Source organism: Mixophyes fleayi, chromosome 4 (assembly GCF_038048845.1).
Source record: "Mixophyes fleayi isolate aMixFle1 chromosome 4, aMixFle1.hap1, whole genome shotgun sequence".
NCBI lineage: Eukaryota > Metazoa > Chordata > Amphibia > Anura > Limnodynastidae > Mixophyes > Mixophyes fleayi.
The window spans coordinates 250,154,098-250,176,098 of record NC_134405.1 but is presented as its reverse complement, the minus strand read 5'-3'; the positions used below and the strand labels follow the sequence as shown (position 1 = coordinate 250,176,098).

Sequence of the window (22,001 nt, the reverse complement as noted above, 5' to 3'; positions counted from 1 at the left end):
TGTTACAGTGTATTTACATCATCATTATTATTTACATCATCATCATTATTTCCATGATAAGCATAGATAAGCATATTAGAAAGCTGTCCATGTTTTATATTAGAATACAACAAAATACACACTGTATACCTAGATAAAAGTCTACTCACATATTTATCCATCAAAAAAAGAAATATTGATCAGAAAAGCTATGAAACCACCAGATACAACTATATTTATGTACCCATTACATATAATTCTTAATCCCCTTCTATTAAATAGTAACACTACTTTCACTTTTAGATCAGTTTTCTTTTCTTGGATGATGAACATTGTAGAGGAATTCATATTACAAGCCTTCTAATAAATCTGGTTCAGTCCTTGTCTCTCTTTCCCAGCAATACCCCTTTCTCACCAATCCCGGGTCAGACATTGGATACTGAGCACAACTAGTTTTGCAACCACTCACACTGCATTTTGGTCCCGGGTCTATCCCGGGTCGCCGCCTAACACATTGGATCCGTGTCTGCCCTATATTTTCAAGTTGAGCCCCTCCAATGAGCTGCTTTTAACTGAACCCGGGTCGAATAATCCGGGAACACCTTTCAGACAGCAAAGTATCTGGCTCCAACCTGGGAATAACCCTGGTGGCAACCAGAGGCGTGGACCCGGGTTGTATGATCCCGATCTCCCCATTCACACGGACACATGACCTGGGTTATTCCCTGGTCCATGTGTGAAACGGGTATAAGTTTGCATCCAGTGGCACTGACAAGAAGACCAATCCTCTACATGTGATTTCATAATAAAGCACAAGTAAGATATCTTCATTCCTTTCTTAATACCATTTCATTGTAATCCTTTCCTTTACTAACAGCTGACTCCTGTAAAATATTGTGATTCCTTCCACAACATAGAAAACAGGAATGGGACAAGTTCCTTCTTATCCTTGTATGTAGGAGGACACAGCAGCACAAAGCTGAGGAGCCTTTAACAGTCTCCAGAAATAAATTAAGCGGACATAGCTCAGGCATATATGTATATTAATGGAATTTACATCATTTCAGGAAATGGGTGGACCTTATAGTTGATAAATGTAAGTGTTGATATGGTAAGTAAGGGAGAAGCTAAGTACTTCACAGTAGCATATGCATAACTCTTTCTTGCTTTTGATCACTTCCTGCTTATTCCTTGTCAAACTTAAGTTCACTCAAATAAAATGCAATGGTTTGTCCAAAGTCAGTATATCTGTGTTACAAGTTTAAAGACCAGCAGGCTACACAAATGATTATGGCTATAAAAATTAACCCCAGTGGAAAAAGGTGTCCTGAAAATATTGGGAGAATAGTTTATTATTTTGAATGATTTTTCTGTATAATCAAAATCTTAAGCATTTAGCTTGAGCTCCACCCTCCCACAAACACAAACGCCTTATGCCACAGTATAACATTGGGTGCATATTATATTACTATGTAATATCAATGCTACTTTGTCCTGCTCTCTTTTATTGTGTAATGTTCAAAACTATCCTGATCCTCTATATACCGTCCTGTAATACCAACTAGTGCTCTGAAATGTGTTGTTACCCTTATACAATGCCCAAAAATATCTTGTTATCCTATACACTGCCAGAAATGTCTTGTTATCATTTACGTTGCCCAGAAATGTCCTATTACCCTATACACTGCCCAGAAATGTCTTGTTACCCTATACACTGCCCAGAAATGTCTTATTATCATTTATGTTGCCCAGAAATGTCCTATTACCCTATACACTGCCAGAAATGTCTTGTTACCCTATACACTGCCCAGAAATGTCTTATTATCATTTACGTTGCCCAGAAATGTCCTATTACCCTATACACTGCCCAGAATTGTACTGTTACCCTATACACTGCCAAAAATGTCTTGTTATCCTATACACTGCCCAGAAATATCTTGTTACTTCATACACTGCCCAGAGATGTGCTGTTACCCTATACATTGCCCTGAAATGTTTTGTTATCCTATGCACTAGCCAGAAATATATTGTTATACTATACAATGCCCAGAGATGTATCGTTACCCTATACACTGACTGCCCTGAAAAACCAACTAATTCCCTGAAATGTACTTTTCCATTACCCGCTGTCCTGGAAAAATAATAATAATTATTATTATTTTATTATCTTTAATTCGTATGGTACCATAAAGTTATGTGGTGCCATACAGTAACGTATAAAACAAAGATGTGTTGTAGAGGAATAGCAGTCAAAATTCAAACCAAGCAAAGGCAAAATACAGGATATTGAAGAAGCATAGATGCTAGAAGAGTAAGAAATTAAACACAATACTGTACGTAAGATTTAGTAGGTAATATATATAACAAACTTATGTAGTAGTGAACATACAACACCAGGAAAGTGGGGTGGGAGTGAACAAGAGGACAGGTGGAGAGAGGGTCCTGTTTACAATCTAATTACCAACTATTGCACAGAAATGCATGTTCCAATATATTCTGCACAGTAATACCAACTATATGCTGATACACTATGTATCAAGTCAAGGAAAACAATTTGGCGTAGTCAAGAAAAACTGAATGATCTAAGAATACTGAAAAAACTTCCAAAATGAATCTAAAAAAAGAAGTCCCTCATATAAAATTATTTGATCATTAGAAAGTTAAAATAGAAACAAATTGAGCAAATGTACATTAATATAACTTTTACTTCAATGATATTCTTTTTTCTCACTTTAGTATATTTAGTATACCAAGGCAGAACGGATCTGATTTATATCCCTTTGCATCTTGGCAGCAATAGATCACTATTACTGATCTAATGCTAGCTGACATGGCAACTAAAATACATCACTATTATCAGTGATCTATTAATAGAGAGATGCAGGGGAAGCTGGATCAGATCTCCTCTGCAATGACATGACCACCGCCACACCCATCTAGAGGAAATGTTCCTTGGCAACCCAATTCCAAAATACTGTTTCCACACTGGAATAAATATTAGATAAGTTTAGAATAATTGAAACCACGGGAACCAAATGAAATGGTCCCAGGAGCAACACAATAGTTGTCACTTATAGATCGATTCCAGCACTAATAGGAGAGGGGCTACCGAACCACCAAAATCTTCAGTTATATATACCATTTCAGGGCTCATTGGAGTCTGAGCTACAATTTATATACTGTGGGGGATTTAAAAAAAATCTTTTTTTATTTCTAAACAAGACGAAATATTACACATCAATTTGTTAAAAAACAAACTATTCTCCCAACCTAACAATGCTTTAAAATCGTTTGGTTGGAGGGTGACTGCATTCAGAGTCAGATCGTGGTGATCCACTGAACACAATTTCCGTTAGTCGTGTTTGACATCTGATAGATTGCAATCAAATATTGATCAGGGTCAGCCATTATTTTTGCCCATATAGGGGCTTATTTAGAGTTGGACGCAAAGTTTATGTAAGAAGTGTAGAAGTGGGAGTGTGCCGCAGCTTGGTAGGGTATTACGATTTGCAAGCAAACCCCAGTTGCGTCCCACTCGTAATACCCTACCGAGCTGCGAGCAGTTCCTGCAGCTAGCTAACGCTTGCGCCACCTAATTCCTGCTGCACAGCTTTAGCCCTCTTTTGACGTGTGTTGCGTCTGCGCCTCACTGCAACTAGGATGCATTTACATGGTCACACCTTCACAATTCCACGTTCCTCCCATTCTCTCATAGTGAGTCGCAAGCTGTCGCAAGTGTTAATTGCGTCAAAGATGCAGGCGGATTTGGGGCTTTCTGCACATGCGTGGTAGTGTTTTTTGGTTAGATGTGCCTAAATCGGACTTTGCGTCCGGCTCTAAAAGAGGTCCATACTGTATGCAGAGATTTGCAGCCTGTTAAGTGTAGATGACCTAACAATAGCCATAATGGCTTGTTTTGTAGTTATAACTTGTCCTGTAAAACATAAATTATGCATGCCAAGCAATGTTATAGGTCCAATAGTGTGCCTGCAATGGAGGGCATATTGTCAGTCCAAGTAGAAGCCTACAAGTTCATGTAGGAATTAATGTATACTGGCAATAATATAGCATTATTGTGTGATAGAGATTTATATCCTACACATCAATGTTTCTCCAGAAACCATGACTGGAAGACAACCCGGAAACGCTGACTTTTCGTTCTCTGAATCTCACTGTATCATGTCAGGGTGATACAGAACAGACCCCTCTCTCTTCCCTCACTGTTTGCTTTTTCACCAATTATTGCCCCAGTGCTGCTCTTTTGTTGATATAGAAATCCAAAAAAGTGGTAATGTTCATTTGTCAGGGGGCTAAGCCATGGACTCCCACTGCATGAAAAATATATACACAAAGCAAAGGTCTCAGACAAGCCCCTCCATTTGTTTCTAAAATACAGTACTAAAAGTGACGCATTGTTGAAGATAAAACTGAGGATAAAGCTGCCTGTCTCCATTGCAAGTCTGTGAAAGCATTAATGACATTCCTAATCACAGTTAAGCTTATCTTTCAATTTATCCCACTACCTGAAAGCACAACCTCATAGATAATCAGATAAATAGTCTGGTTTCTCTGTTAGGCCAGGGTCACTTCAGGCTTCAGCTTGTGATATTATTCACATAAATTACCCTGCAATTAAAAGGCTTAAAATATTAACCCTCTCATCTCAGGGTCAAGCTTGTATTATTATTATTATTATTATTATTATTATTATTATTTTGTAGCAGTGTAGTGGGAATATTTGCACAAAGATGTGACAAGTATCCTACAGTCTAAATAAAAAGTTAAATATGCAGCATGTATTTATATTGGCTGATTATTATTTGTGCTATATGTAAATAACAGGTTACTTTGGTTTTTCATAGCACTGATCTTTATTCTGTCACATAATCTTTTCGTTAAGGAAAAATTAGGATAGTTCAGTATATTTTTTATATACAGTATAGAAATGAAAAAAATCTGCAGACTGATAGTTAAGGATTAATACAAATTTGTAGCAATGATTTTTAGCTATTCCAGTCACAAGTGTGAGGAACATACCACAGAAGTAGCCCTCTTTGCTGTATATTTATAGCTCAATGCACTGCTCCCTCTGCCAGTTACCATATGCATACATATATACTAATATTAAAATGACCATCTAAATTGCTATTGCCAAGATCGCGTAACTTATGCAGAGCATCATTGCAGTATTCACACCTCATCGGTAATATGTAAGCACTGTATCTAATATAGGAATATGCCATGTAACTATTTCCCAGGCTAAGCATTTGCAAACGCCATGTATAACTCAATAGGTGAGGTTGACGTAAGGATTTCATTAACGCCACATGACTATTACCAATGCTTCACACGCGAACTAATTTATGCTGTCAGGATTTTCTTTGGAATAGTCTAAATTTGTGATTATGGTGTCATACATTGCCTTCTTTTTCTACCATCAATGTAATAAACTTCGCAATGGGAACAATATTGTTTTGTTATGTGGTACTGAAAAAAACACAACAAAATTCCCAAACTTAATATTGAGATCTTAGTATTTAATGTCAAATGATTTTTGGTGATTGAGTAAATATTTCTACAAAGTAGAAATCAAATTATGTATTTCTCTAATGATTTATCTGCCTTTCTTTCTTAATTATACATTTCGCTTAGTGATTTTACGACTTTTCTAGAGAAAGCGGGGCAAATTTGCGTCAATTCATTAATTTGACTCGGGGGCGCCAGCGTGTTCTATCAGTAAATATATGTCACTCTTCAATACAAATGTCTCAATTATGAATCAGTTCATGTGATGATTTGACTTAGCGCAATTAGTCACTTTTGCATTTCAGAGAGCATAACGTTGTGAACTGCCAATCAAATTATCTTTTTTGTCTAGCAAAACAGCTAACAAATTTGGTAAAGATTCCGAGGAGGAAATCAGAAAACTGTTATGTTACAGAAACATGAATCAATAAAAATATCCTCAATGTATTCTCAGTGTGGGACGAAAATAAAATGTCAGAAAAAGATAGACAAGTGTAGCGTTTAATAGATAAAGTAAGCTAATAATAACACTATGCTTGTAGGTGGTATAATGGATGCATTTCCCATTAAATAGCCATATTTCAGGCGTCTGTCCGCACTAATCTATTAAAGTGTCAGCCCCGGCTATGACAGGCAACCTGATTCACTAACAAATACTACAGGGCATTATCATCCATTTTCGGCAAGAATTTTAATTGAAACGGATGTTACCACTTTACAGGATGGTCAGATAAAAACTGCGAGGAGTCCAGGAGGCAACAGTAGCAAAAAAAAAACTAAAAAAAAAACCTCTGGAATAAAACTGGCTGGGCGTGTGCATAAGAGAATATAATAGAAATACTTCTTGACAAATAAAAAATACACATGGCTACATTTATACATTTATAGAAGTGTATTAGGCAGCGCTGATGCCTATATTACTTACCGATATTTTGGGGGAATCTGCACGCTATATATGCTATAAAAAGTGATTATGCTAAACTAGAATATGGCTAAAATATATGAGATATATATATATATATATATATATATATATATATATATATATATATATATATATATATATATTAGTTTACCTTGGTTTCAGCACCTAATTACATGAAGCCCTCCCAATAATTCGCAGCCATCGTTAAGCAAATACATTGATAATGGTTGCTAAAGGATTTTAAAATGAAATACACATGTAGCTCTGCAATCAGCAAATCATGCCATTGTGTCTACAATGTATAACGTCAGAGGTCATTCTTTATTAGTTTGCAGTTCTTTCTATTTAATATACATTGATCAATTACCACCGATTTTGTGCCTATGTTCCTCTATAAAACATATTTTGTTACTCTTTCCTCCTATTACAATATGGCTCAAGTAAGTACAGATTATTTTATTACAGGATGTTTTGTGAGTACTTCGCTTTCTCCTATGCAGGTATCTTATTTACTTAACCACTTCACCACCAGTTTCAAAATGTATATGTCCAACTGTAAAGCTGGCGGCTTATGGGTCAACCAGTTCTCTGTTTAATTAATCGTTTTTTTATATAAAGCAAAATACTCAAATAGGCAATGACAAAGGTTTCGTTGTTATATGATGTGAAATATATTGCATCAATATAGCAATAAATACATAAAGCACATTTTGGCACTTCTATAATTTTATAATATAAAAGTTTATGTTTAGACATAGTTACTGAAGTGACAGTATACTGAACACATTGTTCAACAAAGAAGTGGACAATAATAATAATAATAATAATAATAATAATAATAATAATAATAATAATAATAAGTAATAATAATAATAATATGGAAATATTTGAGTCCATACAAAGATTCTAGCCTTTAAAACGTACAAAGAGATAAATAATGCAACATGTGAAAATTAGACTATATTCAACCGTATTCTGGACTTCTTAAAGCCACTATTGAGTCAAAAATATTTTTTAAAAATGTACAAACCTACCCGAAAAGAAAAAATATATTGATGAATTTATAGTGTTATACATTCGTCAACCCAAGTTTCAGTTACTAGTAACTCTCATGCTTGACATTAATACTATTTCGCCAATCACTGCATTTTCGTGAACAATTAATTATTCTAATGTGAACTCTTTTTTACAGATTGTTTCCTATGCATCTTCAGATATACAAATGTATTCAGTGCGTAAATATTTACACAGCCACAGAGCCAATTCCAACCTACAAATTACACCACAAGAGCAGTGTGCATTAATTAGCATTATGCAAAATGTCTCAATCTGCCATTGATGAAATAGTACCAAAGAAAGTTTTATACTGTTATTTCAGGGAACTGAAATGCAAAAGTGATCGTGAATTATTATTATACAAAAAGAAAAAAATAGCGTTAGAGTTAAATGAAAATAAAAGACATACTGAAAAGGATACTAGATGGACTTCTGTAAAGAAAGATAAAGTTTAATAAAGACGTAACTAGCAAACATATAGCAGTCTCTTTAGATGAAGTGGATGTTTTTGCGCTGTATGCCTATATTAGGTGACTTATATCTGCTGGTTAGTGCGTCATCGGGGCACCTCTGGCCAATAGAGAGGGAGCTGCAGACTGAGCTGATCCCTCCTTCATCTGCCTTATGCAGAGTGATCCCTCAGCGCAGCCAGCACTTACTAGGTGAGGACTGCAAGTTGGAATGAGCTGGCTCTCTTGAAAAGCGCTGGGATAATATTTCTCCCCTTTCTCACTCACAGATTTGGGGAGGGTACATGAGTCTTTTTTTGGTGTTTCTGTTGATGCCATAATGTTTGCAAGCCCCGTGACTTCTACTCCATTTTCTGTCAAAGACATATTGAACTTGGAGCAACATCAGAGTGGCCTGTCTGCCATGGACATCTCTCCCAGGTTGGACACCTCTTCGTGTATGCTCTCCAGCTTCAAGCAAGAGTCCTATCCGGGGACCCCCTGCCTTTCTGAGCTCAGTGAGGATCTGTCACAGAGGGACACGTCCAAGGGATCCTCTCCTTTTCCTGGATCCTTCTTTGTCAAAAACTATATGGAAATGGACTCATCGAAAGAGCACAAAGAAAGCAAAAAAGGTACAAGAACCTCGATATTCTTTTGTCTGTTTGGTGCTAGGTGCCCGCAGATCCCTGAGCAATTCTTGGAAAATTGCTGCAAATAAAAACTTTCACAGCGACGCTGATACTCAGCCAACTAATCCAGTTCCACTTATTTTACAGCGAGTATCAATTCACACTAACGCTGCAACAAATATTACTCTGCGGCGTTCACTGTGCACAGTATAAAATTACTGCAACAAATGTCTACATTTCAGAATGACCATCACCCGTGTTAATTACAAGATAAGATTTTTTTTATTCATCTTGGGTCTACTGGCACAGTCACCATAATCATAAAGTATAATTAAAGTGTGATAAATGATCTAAGTTGCAGGAAAAATGAATCGTGACTTCATTGCTCTATTTTCCATCTTGCTTAAAATCATTAAATTGCAACTATCCACTTTATAAAGCAATTTTCTGTTTATGGACAACTATGTTAATAACTAAAGGAAAACGATTTCAGAGCTCATGCAATAGCAATCTATAACATCTAAAATAAATCTGCTTAATACAGAAACATTGCAAAATAGCACATATAGTACACACAGTACTGTAACTTAATAGGGCTGCATAACACAAAAAAAAAATTATTTTCTTTCATATTACAATTTAGGATTCACCATGTTTTATCAATTTCTACATTAATTAAATGATATATTGTAGTAGTAATAATAATAATAATAATAATAATAATAATAATAATAATATAGGCTGTAGCTGACATACTTGTAATGTTATTAATTATTGTGTTGCATAGATAAACAATATACATGAAACAAATACAATATATAATTCAGAATTTAAAATAAAGTTTATATCTCTTTTGTTTCTTGCTTCTTTTAAATATAAAGCTAAATATATCCATTAATTTTAAACTGAATAAAACATTATATTTTATAGGCTTTTATCTATTTTACTATCTTTATATGTTAATAGTTTAAATAGTTATTTTAACAATGTACTTAATAGAACAAGCAAGACATGACAAACAACACATTTAGATCATATATTTTACCTGCTGTTTATATGATCACTGTATGGTCTCTGATTTGAGTAGAAATAGTAACACAATTGCAGCAGTTATATCACAGTGCTCATTTAAATGTCCCTGGAATTAACCATGAAATCAGGCGTTGCATAAAACTACGATTTTATATATTTAGATAATGACACATGAGGGAAGGAGCAAGAGAGAGACTTAAGCACCAACTGTCGATTTCCTAATGTGCTTGTATGTGTGTTAATGTGAAATATATATGTTTTATTTTATTTTTTTTATCACTCATTATTATTATTTTGCTTCCTAGAACTCTGCTCCTTGCAAAAAAATCTGGAAAGTGACAAGAGAGACTTAGAGGACCCCAATAGACCGAGGCAAAGAAAAAGGAGGAAGCCCAGGGTGCTCTTCTCACAAGCCCAGGTCTATGAACTGGAGAGAAGATTCAAGCAGCAGAAGTATCTATCGGCCCCAGAGAGAGACCATTTAGCCAATGTTTTGAAGCTCACATCCACACAGGTGAAAATCTGGTTCCAGAACAGAAGGTACAAATGCAAAAGGCAAAGACAAGATCAGACTCTGGAAATGGTGGGAATCCCACCTCCAAGGAGGATAGCTGTCCCAGTGCTGGTGAGGGATGGCAAGCCTTGCTTGGGCGAGTCATCTCCCTACAACTCACCATATAATGTCAGCATTAACCCTTACAGTTACAACACTTATCCTCCCTACTCCAACTACAGTAACCCAGCCTGCAGTGGCAGCTACAACTGCAGTTATTCGTCCATGCCAAGCATGCAACCCACATCAGCTGGTAATAACTTCATGAATTTTAGTGTGGGGGACTTGAATACAGTGCAGACACCAATCCAGCAGGCAAGTGGTGTATCTGCGCTCCATGGAATTCGAGCCTGGTAGAACTTAACTAAACGCCATTACCACAGCACTAAGCACAATGGTGGACTACATAGACTGGAGACACTTGCAGAGACTTGACGGGTGAAAAGTTCTGCACCCAGCATATAATAGAAGTGACTTTAGGCCCATGGTGTGAGACTGAAAATGATTTAACAAAGAACAATTTGGCATGCAGGACAGGACCAGCATACAGAAGATTCACATCTTATCAAGGGGAGTTTTTTATGTTGTGTAGTGTTCCGTTGTTAGCATCACCAAGCTATTTACACCTTATCCAAATTAGTCCTTTGGTTTATTTAACCACGTTACAAAAGGAGGCTTTACCAATTCATTTGCAATCTCCTGTTACACAAGGAGTTACATTGACAACTACTACTAGGAAAAATGTTTAAAGCTTACAAACAAATAAAATCAATTCTGTCTTTTAGCTTTTCACTTGCTGTACGTGACATGTTTATGCCATAGATACTTTTTGGCAAACCTTCCAAAATCCTAACATAGTTAAATTGATATTTAAAAAGCTGTAAAAACAGAAAGTTGTTTTACAGATTTCATGTAATTAGAAAGGGCAGAAACATGAAATTGTTTGTGCTGCTTTTTTTTAAATACAAAAATCAACTGCAACACCTGAGTCCCTTGGTCTTTGTGCACAACTTGGGACAAAAGTTTATCTGACTTAGGACTAAACAGCAGGTCTGTTACTGTTGGTGGTCTCGGAGGATAATGTCATCGGTAAAGCTAAGTTAGCAGGGTACAAACATGTATAAAGTACCAATTGATGTTTTACTGAAGCAGCATTTTAATGTTTAACTATATTAAATTATTTTGATTTTCATGTAAAATTTGTCCATAGTATCCGGTTTGAGTAGATACTTTATCATTAAGCAATGTCATAGTGGTTTTTGGACATATTTTTTTTTAAAGATGTAGAACACTGTTTTTTTCTTATGGAAAATAATTAATAATATTTTGGAAAGCATACGTTAAAGCTATCAGTGTGTTAAATAATAAGCATTGTGGTGTATATAGAGCAAGATATTAAAATATTTCTTACACTTTTAGAAATAAATGCAAACTGATTGAAATAGAACACAAAGGGGATTTAAATGCTTTAAGCAAACTTAATTTATCAACAGATTTTTTATTGTTTTTTAAAAAAAGGTAAAAACGTAGTGTAAGCAGCAATTATTGACCACATTTATAGGTTTGGATTTTTATAAAAGGTGCAGATTTATCTTAGTAAGGGCCTTTACAGTAAAATCCCAAAGTTACAGCTGATAGCCATAATGATAACATGGAGAATGCTAAGCAAACATTTATCAGTCAGTATAAAGAATAAAGAGGTGTATTTACTAAAGGCATCCACTTTACTACAGCATGAGGTATCTGTTTTTGTTTCCAACATCCAATCAGGTTAGGAGGACATGTCAATTGACTATTATAATTTTTTTTAATCCACTCATCCTTAGGAAAAAATGTAAAACATACATATATTATTTTGAACATTTTGGGGGCATTGGAAGCAAACACAGATCCTTTAGTAAATAATTTTCCGTTTATAAATAAAATATACTAGCCCTCATTGTCATACGTGCAAAGCTGCTGTAAAACTGTGGAATGCAAGTTTTTAGTTATGCATAAAATTAATGCTCTCTTTTGTTTTTAGAGATACACAAATACACATAAGCACACACACACACACACACACACACACACACACACACACACACAAAGAACACAAACAAAAATAAACATATACTTAACAAAAATGACTAAAGAAGGCTATCAGGCGCAAATAGTTATGCAGAAAATTAGCGATTGTCACAGTAGAACCTTTTAAGAAAAACTTCTTTAATGTTTTAGGCTTCATTACAAATGTATGGCAATTTAGTTACAATCACTAGCTAATCATCCCATTCATTGTAGTAACAAAAATAACATTTCATAAACTTTACATTGCATTTAAGACACCTACTGCAGAAACTATCTAGATAATTGTCATGCAAAGGTGCAATTGTATACTGCTCAAATTACTACAATTGAAACTATAGATATTTAATAGATTGTACTAGATTGTACTGCATGTATAGAATAAGCCACCATTTGTTTATACATGAGCATAGACCAGCAAAGTATATGTCACACACAATACTGTCCTCTCCCAATTCGTGTGGAAGCCACTCACTGAAATGAAAATTTGTATTTCAATGGTTGTGTATCACTGTTAGCTCAGCTTCATTTTCCTTACCTCTATTCTAATCGCTCATTTGGTTATTTTTACCACTTAATTCTGATTTTAAAAGCTAAAATTTGCAGTCAAATTCAGAACTGCAAACAGTACGGCAAATCAACGAACTAAATTCCAGCCAAAAGATTCTTTATAGAATTAATTTGTCTTGTTTATAAAGCATACCAGAGCAGCTTACAATACACAAATGATAGTAATATATGTAGAAACGCTTGCAAAATTCATCCTTACATTTGGTGTGAAGTAATATTACTTAGTACTTAGTGATGTTACTTGTGTCACATGTCTCTACCCATCATGGAAAATATAACTTGCAGTAAAGGCGAAACACACCTAGATATCAGGACTACATCATGCAAAAAACTTATTATGTTCCAAATTGATACTTACATATTATAAGAAATATTAAAGCCCCAGTGCAAATAAAATGGATTTTGTAAGTAATTTAGTAGCTTTGTGACTTGTATAAATGTACGCCGCCTTCACTTTCACGCCCTTACTTGGCCACGGCTCTCTGTGACTTTTAATATCCTTATATTATACAGTAGGTCTTATATTATTGTATATGTACTGTTTGCTCACTTGGAATATCAGACAAGTGACCCACAACCTACATTGCTCTTCTAATAACTCCCAATGTAACCTGCTCTGCAAGTTTGTTTGTTTTTTTTGCATCTGCCTTTTCTCAGATGGACCTGCTGTCACAGTTGCTTTTGCTGGCGTTTAAAAAGGCAGGTCCTGGTCATCCTAGTGTTTCCACTCCATATGGTTCTAGTGCTTTATTATAATAATTCTGCTTTATTGATATTTTACACCTTTTTACATTTTATAGATCTAACCACAGCTGGTGCCCACTTGAAAAAAAACCTGTTTTACAGGGCATGACATGACACATTATTCAGTTATTGATTTCCTAGGGCATGGAAGGGTAATGTTATATTTTTAAATACATGCGTAATTTATTTGCATCATATACTGGCACAATTGTTCATTTGATGGTGTTCCTGTTTACATATTAAAAAGAGTGTTTAAACTTTTCTAACTTTATGTTTTTATTTGGCTGCATTAAATTCAGAGCAATTTAATTTACTCCATTTTCCAACTGAAATGGATAGGCACTTGAAAACAGGAGTTCAAAAAGTACGGGATGATCTTCTCATAAGTATGTCAGCAAGATGGTGCTGACATGATAGAGAGGTGTTAAACATAGAAAAATCCAGTATAAGTAGGCCATAGACGCAGTGCAATCTCTGTGCTAAATAGAATATGTTGTTACAATCTGAAGGGCACTGGTCATTTATAGTGAATGCTGGGTAGGCTTTGGACACACAACAACATTGCTTCCTGCTTCCAAAGACTGGCACACATTCATTTCAACTGCTATAAACATTCATGTGTACAGAAGATGCATTTACCAAAGGGATCAACGATCTCTGACTTTTTATGTGTGTTCATTTATCGCACCCTAACAGACACGGCATAACAAGATGTATACATTTGTTATACTACCACCCAAAGAAAGGACTAATTGTAGGTAACATGAGATCATAGATCACTATATTACCATCCAAGCTCCAAGAGACTATTCACAGAAAGCTTTAAAGTTGACCACAAATGTTAACTATCTGATCGCATATGACCACTCAGACAACGCAGTTGTTGGTTAATTACATCTTCAGTCAGTTCTCTGCCATTGTTATTGGCCAATGCAGGCCCATACAATTGGTGGTGTCAGGCCAGTTTAGTTTCAGATTGTAAATTAAAATTAAGACAAACATCAAAATGCAGAAACAGAGCACAAAAGAATTTGAATATGCTAAGAAAGACATTAAGTCGGTATTTTATTTAATTAACGTCTTACATTGGATTTACTATGCTATGTAAAGTTTCTAAAAATTCTCAACTCACCCCTGTTCTCCTGAAACAATCACATGCAGAAAACAGTGTAACCGAGTGACTGACCATCAAACATAGCCAAGTAATGTACATGCACAAATTACTACATCTTTACCATGTATATTGATATATTTTTATTACTACAAGTAATAACACAATTATGAGTCAATAACAGAATGCTTTTGTTAAAAATTAAACATGTTTTCAGGGTAAACTAAACTAATATAACTGATATTTGTCTGTGTTAATTTCTAGTTGTTTTTTTTTATTTCTATCTATGCATATGTATATACACCCATATATTTGCAATGAGCTTTAATAACCGTAACATCTACACTACATTAAAAATGAAAATGAAAAAATATTAAAAACCTGCTTAACAATAATCAATACGTTGATTTAAAGATTCTAAATACATATATCTGTTTTTCAGCCAATGGCAGATGTAAGCCAAACAACCCATACAAATGCATTGAAACATCTTTTAAGAACAATAAATGAGATTATTAATGCTGCCACTTCCAATATCACTAGAAGTAGCACATAGGCTAATGACTAGATATACCTTTAATACCATTAACGGCCATAAAAATACAATATGTCTAAGGTCCTCAATGCGGCAAGCTGGAACCCTGTGTTAAAATGAAACTAAAATTCTAAACATTTGAAAACTTCCTAAAATGTAATGTTTATAATTGTAGTCTAAAAAATAGTGATGTTCAGGAAAATGTAAGTAGACACCTTCTCTTCATTCAGGACATTAGGAGGCTGCAAACTAATTTTTTAGTGTGTTAGAATAGAGATTCCATAAAGTAAATGGGGCAGGCACAGGGAAGTGCACATTCTGACAACTGTTGCTTCTCTTGGGGAAAGTCAGATGTGATGGACTAACTCTTACATGTACAACGTTCAAATCCCTTGCTATATTTACCATATACACAGAAGAAATCATGTATCTATGTCATAAAATACATAATCAGATTCTCTTGAGCTGCAAATATGCACCTGGTAGGAGAACAAAAAAAATGATGCTCACATGTTAAATCATTAAACATGATCACATAAGTAATCTATTATAATCTTTACTGATGTGTTTTTCACTTGAAGACCAGCGCTCCATTTAATTCAACAAATAGGACCCACATAATGTAGCACAAGTGCATAATAAACATGTCAAAAGTACACTTTTAAAGCACCTTTCATGTGCATTGATAGAACTGTGCCTGCACAGAGGGATAACCTAAAACTGTGTGTAGCAAATACACTGCTCTCAAATAATGTCTGTGTTCAATTTTGCCTAGTACAGGGCAGTGCTACACACAGTTTTAAGTTATCCCTCTGTGCAAACCATGAATAAACTTAGGGGTTGCCTCTGCTACCTAGTTGTTTGCTCTCTGCCTTATTTTCAGACCTTTCTAGACCTCCCCCAATTACGTCACATACATTCCTAAATACTAGACCATGGCCGCAACCTATTGTATTGTAACAGAATTATCTTGGACCCGGTATTCTATTTGGAAATGCCCCTGTTTTCTTACCTTATAGTTTTTGCATAGATTACTGATCTAATATTGGTCATGTACAATCCCTATTCTGTGCATAATCTTATATTATAAGTATTTTTCACAACATTAAATAAACAAACTTGATAACTCCAATACAATATTTGAATAATTTGTTTTATAGTATGTCCTTAATTTTACTTTTAGAAATAGTGCTACAATCATAATATTTTTATTTCTGATTTTAATAGGTATATTTGTACATAGATTTGTATTCCTTTTCTAAAAAATGCTGATATGTTTGTAATTCCAAGCTTGTTTTTAGTCATTTTGAAATGGATATATTTTAGTGTTGTGAAAAAAGCGTCTAGAAATGTAATTACTATGTAAGTATAGAGTATTGGCCTTGCTTATGGGGATGTTGCCAGTGACAGGTGTACTCACGTGTATGAACAAATCTATTGGTCAGCTAATGGTACTTAAGGACAGGGAAGTCGTATGTATAAATATGGCAATTAGAAAAGACTCACTTTAATTCATTGCAGTCAGTTAATATGCAATCCATGTTTTTTTCTGCTCGCCCAATACCAAGAAGATTTTATTGGCATATTACTGTGTTTTTTATGGGTACAATGTATTCCTTGTATGTATATGCTAATCTGATGCACTCTCACTTTTACAGCCTGTCTCAGTTCACTAGTAGAGCAGATGAGTGAGTAATATATTAATATTAATATTATTATTATTATTATTATTATTATTATTATTATTTGTAGTAGTAGTAGTAGTAGTAGTAGTAGTAGTAAAAGTAGTGGTATTGATTTGTAAGGTGTCATTGTGACAGAAACATAACTGAGAGCTCTATGTTCATATATTCTACAAATATGTTTTTTAAATTATTTTATATGCTCATCATGAACAGTATTAACTATATGCAATTTATGTTAAGCAAACTTCACATAAGTTGTTGCAATTTTAGCTGCTAAAAAAAATCAGTGGTCTATACTGCTACTATGTTATTCCACCCATGCTGGATCTGTTTTCTTTGCTCAGAACTGCAACTATATAAAATGGTAGCAAAGAGTGATTGATACTCACCAATAAAGTGCAAATCACTCTGCAATTCAATGATTTTTCTGTCTTGTGTATAACTTAGATAATTAAAGCCAATTGCTTTTTGTTTGCTATTGGTTACTTACTGCACATTTGCACTTAGTTATTAAATGACCCCCAACATCTTATACTGATAACTTAATCTGTTTCTAGTGGCTTCCTTGACTCATCATACCTTGAATTTAAAGTCACGGTAGTCATTGGCATTGTTAGATATTGGCATCAAACAAAGAGCCCCAGGTCATTTAACAAAACTGTCTTAATTTGATATATGGCTGTTTGATATATTGATATATGAAATTGTAGCTTCATTCCAGCACCTATACAGGTGTAACATATTCCAACGGCCTTTAATTGTTCTTCTTTTTCTTCTTCTTATTATTATTATTATAATTATTAATTGAATCTTTCGTATGTGCATCATTAGAGCAACTATGGAGGAGATCAGGTTCATAGAAAATGTTTTGTTTCTTTATTTTCTAATAATCTGATTGGCTGTTGTATGTGGCCGAAGGTACGTCCAGATGGGAAAACATATGCCTTAGTAAATAACCAGCTATGGCAACAATTAGTTCGGTTCCGTAGCCAACCTCTAGGTTTCTTAGTATAATGCCAGCATTTTAAAGAAAGAAACAATTTTGGAAACGTTACTAACACTGTCTGCTTTGACTTTTCATGGCTATTCAAAAATTGTGTTATCTTACTTGCCGTAACTATATCTATTTCATCTGGAAGAAAATGCAATTGGGAAAAAAAATCACTTGTCTGGTTATTGCTCACATTACAATCATTTTCTAAATACTCAAACTGTAAACAAATGCTAAATACACAAACTTGTATATGTATATATATTTTGATAGCAACAATATTAATATGCACTGCTGATAAAAAGATCCAATTGTATAAATGAACAACATGTATACAGCAATGATATGGTGTAATTGGTAGATAGATATATTCTTTCTAACAATGATTGTGCAATATAAATTTCCATTTATGATCATGTGAACAAACGTTTGTTAATGTTAAAGTGTATTGACAGGTGGTCAGCAGTTATATTTCTAGATGACCATTTCTGCGGTTGTGGCGATTAAATCTATTGGGTTGGGGATCAAGGAAGGTCCCGGCTGTAATTAAAGTTACTGTTGTTGTCCCTTCCCAGTAAAACAGATTGACGCTGACATATACCAACAACTGCACCAGGCTTGGAGGCAGGACCTAACAGGGGACCAACCCCATTTTTAGAGCAGTAGTCATAGTTTAAAGAGAGCCTTGATCATTTATTTAAAAATGAGGCAGTATTTTGATGGCAGGGGCGCAATATGTGAGTTATAAGGATTAATATGATTTATAATGTCCCTATTTAAACCTTAGTGGGAAGTGGGCTCTGTGACTGAACAGCGGAATGAAGATGTCAGGCAAGACTTACATAACTCACAGATGGTGTCATCTTGCACTTGCTCCTAATCCTTTGACTTATACATAGAAGTATATCATTTGATTGCAGCCTGGCAAATAAGTACATCTTCCCCCCCCCATTTCCATATTTGATCTCAAGTCATATTTCAGTTTTGAATGGCTATCCTGAGCATTCTGGAATTCCCTAACCATATTAGCCTGTGCCATCGCTTTTAAATTGAGGTATAACAAATCCCCAGAGGCCAATATCTTCAGGGAACCGGAATTTACTTAACATGTTTTAGAGATCTCACACAGCCGTGGAAGCAATAGTACAAAATATGATATGTCTGAGTTTTCTGTTCATAAGCTAGGACTCCTTACTGTCAGTAAAGCAGCATAATTCTTACCATAGAGTGCGATATTATCAGTACATGTACAGCTCAGCTGACAACTTCAAATTAAGCAAGTGGTTTAATGAGATTTTTACCATAAAAAGCACATTACAACTATAAGTTTAACCAGATCATCCATATAATTCACCATTGCAGTTGCATCATTTCCAATATGATTAATTCTAGATTGTCCTCTTCACACTAGTCTAAGGGGTATATTTACTAAACTGCAGGTTTGAAAAAGTGGAGATGTTGCCCATAGCAACCAGATTCTAACTATTATTTATTTAGTACATTCTACAACATGGCAGCTAGAACCTGATTGGTTGCTATAGGCAACATCTCCACTTTTTTGAACCCGCAGTTTAGTAAATATACCCCTAAGTGTTTCAGTGATAAAGATATCACTGCATTCAACAGATCTGGTTTAGGACCAAAGGGGTGGGGTCCGACTTACCAGTGCTGATAACACCGAGAGTGACTAGCGTGACCAAAAAATTCCGAAAGTGACTTGCCGATAGTTAATAAATGCAGCCTGACCTTCATAATGACAAAATAATTACCCGACAGTGTTCTGAGAAATCATGAACAGCAGTGATGAAAACAGGGCATTTTGACGTAATTTAAAATGGCAACCGCAATATTAGTATTTTTAAAGCGGCAATACCGGCTTTCTAACCCTAACGCTAATCATAACACTAACCCAAACCCTAATTCTAACCCTAATCCAAACCCTAACCTTAGATGAAAACCAGCATTGCCGCTTTAATAAGTGGTGATATCTCAGTCGCCATTTTTAATGACGTCAAAACGGCCTGCCGTCATTACTGCTGTTCGTGATTTGTCAGAAGACTGTTGGGTAGTTCTTTTGTAATTATCAAGGTCAGTCTGCATTTATTAACTGTCAGGCAAGTCACTTTCAGAATTTTTTTGCTGTGGTAGTCACTGATGGTATTATCAGCACCGTTAATGTGACTACCACTGGACCAAAGTCGTAGGGGCTGCTGAGACACTGTAGCATTGTAGCTGGCAAACTAGGTATTATATATTTCTATATATGAGTAAACTTCATATATATTTTTGAATTCAATCTTCAATTTTGGTTTGAACATAAGTTATTTAAAAGGCATCTTTACATTAAAAAAATGAAGTGGCTTTAGCGTTCAAACCTTGATTAGTTTGTGCTAGTATTGAATACTCAGCATGTTTTATGCAAAATATTAACCAGAATTTTAGAAATACATTGCCCTCCCATCATGTACAGCAGTATGAAAGAACATTCATCTTTCTCATTTTAATAAAGGTTATTCTGCGCCGCACACCTAAATGAATTAATACCATTTCTTTTAATACAAATAGTTTGAACTGTGTTTAAACAAAACAGTTTCAAAACGTGCTGTAGGTTTCTCTTAAATGGATGGTTAGAAAAATGCCGAAAGACAAACATGTTCACATTGGAAAACAAAAAGGAAAAAAAAAATACAAGCGCACTGTGAATGAATAAATAGGAATGGATTTATTTTATAGAGTGTGCTATGAGCAATGTACTTGAACTGTAACCTTTTAGTACTTAATCCTTCCCCAGTTTGTCCCTCTTGCACAGAGAAGGTTGGTGACATAATGCTGTGTACTGCTGTGATGTGAGCTTACTACAGGAGAGGGATTAGAGAGTTTAGGATGTGCAGGCAGACTCTCTGGTGAGGTACTGGTTAAGTAAAAGGAAGTTTCCCAGTAGCTAAGTGAAGAAGAGCAGGAGATTCACCTAGGATAAAAAGGCGCTGACTTTAATTACCCTTAAGTATTACAGTAGTCACTATCAAATGTCAATTATTGGAGTGAGAAACAACAAACATTGTAATTCACATACAGTCAAAACATCCTCTAAGTGTTTGAGATGTTATCAGTTGTTGATAACGCAATTAGAGAGTCCTGTAGCAGCTCCTTGGCCTCCTATCTGTCCCATCAGTAAACAGAGCAGGAGACAGCATGGCTGTGTCCCTGGGACACAGGATGAGAAGCCGTCAGGGAACTGCAGCTTCTTTCCTGTCACTAACACTCACCCAAAGAGCTTGTCTGCAACACCTTCCTTACCATAGATATTGTACGGACTCTAGGGACTTGTGAAAGGTGATAGAACTGTACTGATTTGAAATGGACAAACTCCATGCTGCTCTTTTTTTGGGAATTTTGCATTGGCCAAACAAAGGTTCTAAAGATATGGCATAAACAGCTGAGTGAAGTAGCATGAGCTTATCACAATGACTGATAAAATCAATGAACCAGAAAAAAATAATCATAATCAATGCAGTCTTATGTCATCATCTCCTACCCACCTCCCTCAGATTTCTATGACCTCTGTAAAAACACTCAACCTGTGGCCTCGTGCCTTTATATGGTCACAGGACACCTCAAATCTCAACATCCTTATAATTTAAGGTGGAGAGTACATTTTCCGGTACCTAATCTATTCAAAAGTTTTCTTTTAATTATTTTATGGTGTTTACTTTTTGTGTGATGTGTATTCCCGCCTTTATAATTATATTAGAACAATAATGTATCAGGAGAAAGTCTTAAAGTGAAATGAAAAAGAAGGAACTGCATTAATGACTCCTTTGCGAATGATTGTCTATTTTACACAAGTAGTGCAAAATCTCCTATGTTTATGCAAGACAAATTCTGTTCTCTGCAAAATTCTACCTCTTCCCTCTAGTGCAGGGGTGGCCAACCAATCGGAGCCTAAGAGCCAAAAAATACCCATAGATACAGAAAAGAGCCAACTTTACCCTCTACTGCTGTGTCCAGCGGAGGAGGGTTCAAAGGGTACTTACAGTCTCTTCACAGTAGCCCACGCTGCTTCTGTATCCACAATCGCTGTGGAGGGAGCTGTTGAAGTGGGGATAAAAAAGGTTATAAATAGCCAACATGCCCCTCAGACCTCTT

At 35.3% G+C, this 22,001-nt stretch overlaps 1 protein-coding gene across 1 annotated transcript; it reads left to right on the top strand.

Moving 5' to 3' along the window:
• Nucleotides 1–8,130: 8,130 nt before the first annotated feature.
• On the top strand, nt 8,131–13,794 carry NKX2-5 (NK2 homeobox 5). Its single transcript, XM_075209637.1, has 2 exons — nt 8,131–8,570; nt 9,905–13,794. Exons 1-2 carry the CDS (start codon nt 8,276–8,278, stop codon nt 10,507–10,509), a joined length of 900 nt encoding a protein of 299 aa, XP_075065738.1. The 5' UTR covers nt 8,131–8,275; the 3' UTR covers nt 10,510–13,794.
• Nucleotides 13,795–22,001: the final 8,207 nt, after the last annotated feature.

Coding starts and splice junctions, on each gene's coding strand:
- NKX2-5 (XM_075209637.1), top strand. CDS start 8,276: ATGTTTGCAAGCCCCGTGACTTCTACTCCATTTTCTGTCAAAGACATA. Junction 8,571..9,904: donor GCACAAAGAAAGCAAAAAAG/GTACAAGAACCT, acceptor TTTGCTTCCTAG/AACTCTGCTCCTTGCAAAAA.